The sequence below is a fragment of the Phaenicophaeus curvirostris genome, chromosome 4 (assembly GCF_032191515.1).
Source record: "Phaenicophaeus curvirostris isolate KB17595 chromosome 4, BPBGC_Pcur_1.0, whole genome shotgun sequence".
NCBI classification, from domain to species: Eukaryota; Metazoa; Chordata; class Aves; order Cuculiformes; family Cuculidae; genus Phaenicophaeus; species Phaenicophaeus curvirostris.
The window spans coordinates 33,197,498-33,204,419 of record NC_091395.1 but is presented as its reverse complement, the minus strand read 5'-3'; the positions used below and the strand labels follow the sequence as shown (position 1 = coordinate 33,204,419).

General features: G+C 39.2%; 1 protein-coding gene across 1 annotated transcript; it reads left to right on the top strand.

Annotated features, from left to right (window-relative positions):
* Positions 1-329: 329 nt before the first annotated feature.
* On the top strand, positions 330-5,162 carry FGG (fibrinogen gamma chain). Its single transcript, XM_069855745.1, has 10 exons — positions 330-466; positions 558-602; positions 1,055-1,238; positions 1,335-1,428; positions 1,806-1,936; positions 2,599-2,732; positions 2,867-3,051; positions 3,779-4,056; positions 4,402-4,571; positions 4,933-5,162. Exons 1-10 carry the CDS (start codon positions 392-394, stop codon positions 4,945-4,947), a joined length of 1,311 nt encoding a protein of 436 aa, XP_069711846.1. The 5' UTR covers positions 330-391; the 3' UTR covers positions 4,948-5,162.
* Positions 5,163-6,922: the final 1,760 nt, after the last annotated feature.

Below are 6,922 nucleotides of genomic sequence, written 5' to 3'. Positions count from 1 at the left end.
GTATTTGTTATAGATATTTACTGTGGCTTTTACTTGTGCTATTTGAGTGAAACTTCTACCAGCACCATCCCAAAGCCATATGTAAGTTTTCTATATTTGTATTCCTAGAATTAACATTTCTATGTCTCATCTCACCTTCCCACCTGCCCAGAAATCTCCTGGCTGGAGCAGAGATCAAGTGAACAACTGGGAAGCAGGTTCTTAAAATGGGAGGAGTAAGAGATGTGTGCAGATTCTGGGAATCCACCTCAAACCCCTACCCCACCTCTTCCCACCACCTCCCAGTGCCCGCCTCCAGCTTCAGTCCATAAACTGCTGCTACCCTGTGCTGAGTTAAACGTTTTCAGCTGCTGACTGCACAGAGCAGTCAGCAGTGCCTGGTGGGACAGACATGATGGTGCTGAGGTTACAGAGCTGGACCCCCTTGGGGTCTCTCCTCTCTCTGCTCTTTTCTACCAGCATGGCGGTAAGTGAAAAGACAGTGTTAGAAAACACCTCAATGCAGAAAATTCTGTCAGAGAAAATGCACTGAAAAGAGTCTTCTTTCTTCTCTTCAGTATATTGCTACCAGAGAAAACTGCTGCATATTAGATGAAAGATTTGTAAGTATCTGAACAACTTTCTTTTATCTTGAGTCTAATTAAAACTTTCCTATGCTGATTATTAACTACCATTATCACTTCATTTGATCTTCATTGTTATTTTCAATACTTATTAAATTACACTTGCACTGTGCTTAAACTGTTATCTATTAATAGAGGTATAAGTCTGGTAAAAAACTAGGGGAGGCTACACTGTTGACAAAAGCATATATCCAAAAGATGCTACAAGTAGCAGTATGCACAGTTTTCTTGCTCTGTGTGTGCATGTATGCACAGTGTGAAACTAAACTGCCTCTGTAAATTCAAATACTGCAGACAAAGAGGCAAATGCCTGCCCTTCTTTATCTACAATCGTTTGTATAAGCAGTGCCTCAAAGTTCCACTGACCAAGTATTCTGTTCTCCCTTTTTTTTCTCCTGAAACATCACCGATTATTCTTCTTTCCTCTTTAGGGGAGCTACTGCCCAACAACCTGTGGCATTGCAGATTTCTTTAATAAATACCATCTCACCATGGATAATGAACTGCAGGACATGGAGAGAATTTTGCAGCAAATTGCTAACTCCACAGGAACAGTAGAACATTTAATTCAACACATCCAAAGTCTCTATCCTCCAGAGAAGCAGACACTACCAAGTGAGAATATAAAAATAACTGCACAACTGACATGTAGTTTTCTTGGTTTTTAATTTGCCAGATTCCAATTATTTTATACCTTTGTCTGTTTTACAGATTCAATTGATGATTTTACTAAAAAATCCAAGAAAATAATTGAAGAAATTATCAGATATGAAAACACTATTTTATCTCATGAAAATACAATACAGTAGGTATCTTCCACCGTTTATATTGGTTGACAATTCAAATAGTTTTCTTTCTGTTACAAATGCATTCATAATTAAAGAGGAATAATTTATCATTCAGGAGAACAAAGGAAAACTTTCCATAGAGTTATAGTCATACATTAATTACTGGCCTGAGTTTCGCTGCTTAGAGTCAAGTCAAGTTTTATGTAAGATTAAGTGCGTGCTTTCCCATTTTGATAGATTTCAGCTGCAAATATCAGTGCTAATAGAAGCACCTCTTTTTTAAGGGGGTATATGTACAGCATACTGCCTAGGTGAGGCATGTGTGCAGGGAAATGTATATTACATATTCAGAAACACCTGAAGCAACAAGCCATCTTCATGTTTTTCTGTCTAGGCAGTTGACAGATACATATATATTGAACAGCAACAGGATTGCACAGCTGAAACAGAAGATTGCCCAGCTTGAGTCACACTGTCAGGAGCCGTGCAGCGACACAGCTGAAATACAGGAGACAACTGGAAGAGGTGTGCAAAATGCTTCTCATATAGTGGAGGGTTAATTCAGTTATAAATACTGCCTATTGGCATCACAACAATAAGTTATTTGTAATCTTATGGGCCATATATTTCTGCAAAGGTATATAAGGTTGCTATTTATGGAACCAATGCTTGGACCAACATAAGTGCTAATTGGATACTCTGCAAAGAGGACATTCAGATGGAACAGAGGTCTTGCTTAGTACTATGGCCTTTTTGGCCAAAATATGATTATCTCAAAATGTATGCTAAAGGTAAGGGCCAGGAGGAGATTTCTATGGACATAAGACAAACAAAAGGTAATTCATTATCACATTTCCACTGAGTTACCAGAAGAAAATCAATTATTTCATTAGCTCCAAAAATGCTATTTTTATTACTGTAGAAATTAATGCAGTGACTGTATTTTACAATTAAGGTGCTTAATCTATATGTGAGACTAAATTCCTCCTAATCTTACAGAAGTCCTGTGACCTTTAGCAGGATTTTATGGCAATGACATTAGAGTATGTCGATTAAATAGCTAACTTCGCAATGATGACATTTAGATGAATTGTATTTCTTGCACTAAGAAAGTTACAATATCAAGTAAGTGTGAGGGTAGAACTATAGCTAGCTTAAAAATGATCCTCTGAATATCTTTACTTCAGATTGTCAAGACATTGCAAATAAAGGTGCCAGAAAAAGTGGTCTTTACTTTATCAAGCCTCAAAAGGCCAAGCAGTCATTCCTCGTCTACTGTGAGATTGACTCATATGGCAACGGCTGGACAGTGTTACAGAGGGTATGCCACTTATGTGTTATTACCGTAAGCAAGGTTATTGCAACAGCACTGTTTATATTTACCTGCATAAGATACATAACCTTTTAATAGAGGTTTGGGGTTGGTTTGTTTGTTTGTTTGTTTCCCCCTTTCAGAGACTGGATGGGAGTGAGGACTTCAAGAAAAATTGGATCCAGTATAAGGAAGGATTTGGACATCTGTCGCCAGATGACACCACTGAGTTCTGGCTGGGCAATGAAAAGATTCATTTAATAACTACACAGTCCACTCTGCCATACACCTTACGAATCGAACTGGAGGACTGGAGTGGCAAAAAAGGGTACTTGCTCATGATGCTTGTGAAAATGACAGCTTAAAGCCTACTGCTCCCACTGATGTGTCCGTTTGCACAGTTCTGAAAAAATGATAAGCCCTTAGATGTGCTAACATGCATGGAACACTGCATTGGCACCATGTCTGACTTGCAGCCAGGCACACATGCATGTCTGAAAGCCATGTGCTGGCAGCCCTAGTTTATTTGGCAAAAGGAATCTGTTCCCTCTTTTCAAGTTTCTTCCTATCTTAGGGACTAGATGACCATTGTAGGTCCCTTCCAACTGTCCTGTCCTGTCCTGTCCTGTCCTGTCCTGTCCTATCCTATCCTATCCTATCCTATCCTATCCTATCCTATCCTATGTATTCCATCCTCCAGGAGGGCTTACTCTCCTTGCTATTTCTTGAGACATCTGCTCCTTCCTCCCACTAAGAATTTCCTCATGAGTAAGCCTAAGCATTGTGAACCTGGAAGATACATATGTGTGTCTTTATATAATGTAGAACTTCCATACATCGCTGAAGACTAGTGTTCAGAAATACATCTGATGCTGGAACACAAAAGTTGATTGAACATATGTCATTGAACTGAGACATACAGCCATGCAAAACCTTTTCAAATGCTAGGATGCCATAAATTCCTTTTCTGCAGTGCTAATGCCTATGCGTTTTTCATTCATGCATATACAAGGAATGTAGCATGCTCATATTCACCGTATTCCTTTTTTTAACAGCACTGCTGACTATGCTGTATTCAAAGTGGGAAGTGAACAAGACAAGTATCGACTGACTTATGCCTACTTTATAAGTGGTGATGCTGGGGATGCCTTCGATGGCTTTGATTTTGGAGATGATCCAAGTGACAAATCCTTTACCTCTCACAATGGCATGCGGTTCAGTACCTATGATAATGACAATGATAACTTTGCTGGCAACTGTGCTGAGCAAGACGGATCTGGATGGTGGATGAATAGATGTCATGCTGGCCACCTTAATGGCAAATATTATATAGGTAAAGTATCTTCTAAGTACCTACAATCCAGGACACCACATTTCAGTGACAAATTGAAATGGATCATTTTCATTAACTATGTTTTGCCATCTGTTTTTTTCAAAGTTGGTGCCACCCAGTCTTTGCAATAACTGCAAACACAAAGAGTAGGAACTTGTGTTTCCTCCCCAGCACAAAGTGAGAAAATTAGTCCTGAGAGAAGCAAACTAGGGGGAGAAGGGCAGTGAGCAGGGCCTGTTGTCATGCCCAAGGATGCCATGGAGGTGTTGGTACTAGAGAAATATATGGACACATTCACAGCTTTAGAAAGTAATTAACTGTTTTGCTCCAACTGGTATTTTTCAGGTGGTGTGTACACATCAAAAGATGCTGGTCCATCTGGATATGACAATGGCATTATTTGGGCAACTTGGCGTGACCGGTGGTACTCCATGAAGAAAAGTGCTATGAAAATCATCCCATTCAACAGACTATCAGTAGATGGACAGCAGCACAACTTAGGCAGCGCCAAACAGGTTCGACCACAAGGCTGAACAGATATTTAAAAAGACAACAGAATATAGTTATTTCAAATGCTGAGCTTGGGCAGCTGAACTGTTAAGCCCGCTGCATTTTAGAGAAGTTGGCTTTGTTTACCATTTTGTCACAAATATTTGTACTTTGATTTTTTTAATACCTTCTATGTTACTATTACAGATAGATAAATGGACAGTCTAGTGATCAGAAATAATTCCTTGCCTTCGTGTTTTGTAGATGCTACATTTTCAATTTCCAACTAGTATAACTATGAATGAACACTATCAACATGTCATCATTACCTGATGTGCTTCTTTCTTAAGAAGAACATTAAAATGCTCTTTTTCTTTTCTGTTGTAGGTTGGAGACTCATAAAGGAACGTTTTCACAAAGACTGGTTTGAACAGGGAAAACAAATCTTTTGTGTCTTAGACACTGAACTTACTTAACATTACACAGTTTGGTTTTGACTATAAAACATCGTTCACTGTAGAATGCCCAAGTCTCTTTCCTGAGCGGTGCTTTTACCTCTGTACATGGTTATTTTTTTCTGTACAGATTCTCAATAAATTTTTGATTATTACAAAAAATCTGAACTTGTTATCTGTGCTCTACTGTTGGCCAAGCAACACGAAGTAAACATTATGATAGTTGGAAGGTTACTGTGGTCAAACCTGTTCGATTCTGTCATTCCTGAATTTCATGCCAATAGTTTCTGCTGCTTGGTTAGAGGCATGTGTTACAGCTATTTCTCCATAAAATGTGGCTTGTTTCCAAAAGTTTTCATTGTGTTTTCTGATGAAATTGATTTGTGACATAGACCAAAGTACATAGCAACTTGAAACAGGCCTAGTTTACTGCTGAAGGCTTCTTAGCTGAGCTTATAATGAAGTAATGAATACATTTTCAATCAGGATGTGTTAGGAAGTATACTATCAATGACCAAGAACAGATATTTTACTCCAGAGAATACACATTAACAAGTTTATCAAATATTACACAGAACAAAAGTTTTGTTCACTATATAGCACGTAGTATTATGCTATACAACTTTTATTCCTGAATACTCCTTTTTGATTCTAAATAAATCGATCTTAAAGGCAGTTCATGCTGTCCCAACACTTTCCCAGTTTTGGTGCCCAGGTCTCTAGCGACGCTGCTGTTGAGCCTCTTTCCCTGGATCTGAGTCTCCATAGCATAACAAGCTGCTGTCTCTGTCATTGTCACTAAGGTTGTTTTGATGTAGTTCAAGCTTTACCCTTAAGCCAAAGTGTAAGAGGAAGGCAGGTTCCTTAGGAGTAGATGAGAAAAAGCCATCATTAGTATAGGGTCATCATGAGGTTAACAACTCTCTGGGACAAGGGACAACCCCTCCACCCCCCTGAGCCAATATATTTGCACAGCTCTGTTGCACCCTTGCAAACAGCCACTGTCAGTCTTGATGTCCAGTTCCTTGCTTTTTCCTGAAAGTTTTCATGCAGTGAGGATTCTCCTGTGGCTCCTTGTGACTGAAGCAGTATGCATAGAGAGGCCTATGGGAAGGATGTGAGCTGAGAGCTGATAAGTTCAGTCTGATCATGTTTCTGTAACAGCCACTTGAGTGGCATCAGCCAAGTCCCTTCTGCTTTCTGTTTTCGGTTTATCCCACCTATGACATGACTTTACTGTTGACTTTACGCTGTTATTATTTATATATTTGCAATATGGAATTAAATAATACTTCTTTCATCTCTTTCACTTTGACTTTTGTATCCACACTCCTCTAGGTCTGAACTGTGATTTGCCTCTCCCAGTTCAGCTTCTCACTGCACTGATTTGGCTGATGACAATTTGCTGGAACTACACATTTCACTGTTGTGAACTGGCACTTAATGGGTTGCTTACCAGGACTAAGACAGGCTTATTCTTCCAGATGATTTCTTGACTGGTGTCCTAAGGCCTCACGAATAATTTTGATCCTCTTTGTAGAGGACGATCTACTGAAGTGGTCAGGAAGGTCAGAGCTATCAAATTCAAGACGACTGACCTTTCAAAGAAGCCCTGTTCCAGAGCTTGTCAGGGCACCTGCAGGGTCTCAGCCTGCAGTGATATTCTCTGGGCCCTGAAAGAAGGTTCATGACCTTTGGAGATCCTTTCTACTGTTTCCAACCCTTTAACTATCAGAAAGGGACATCCAAAGTTCTCCTATTTCTTCTCTTAAAGAAAAAATAATACTCTTTATTATTTTTTACAAGTAAATACTTTGCAATATGACTCAATTCCCTTTTCGTGTATCCTGAGAGGTCGCATCTCTCTTTTCTAAATCAATCTTTATTGTAGATGACTCTGAGACCATAGACTATAGAGAAAG

What these genes read in the sequence shown, in the direction of transcription:
- FGG (XM_069855745.1), top strand. Translation starts at nt 392, where the DNA reads ATGATGGTGCTGAGGTTACAGAGCTGGACCCCCTTGGGGTCTCTCCTC. An exon ending in ACAGGAGACAACTGGAAGAG is followed by an intron (nt 1,937 to 2,598) that starts GTGTGCAAAATG and finishes TCTTTACTTCAG; the next exon opens with ATTGTCAAGACATTGCAAAT. An exon ending in GCTGGACAGTGTTACAGAGG is followed by an intron (nt 2,733 to 2,866) that starts GTATGCCACTTA and finishes TCCCCCTTTCAG; the next exon opens with AGACTGGATGGGAGTGAGGA.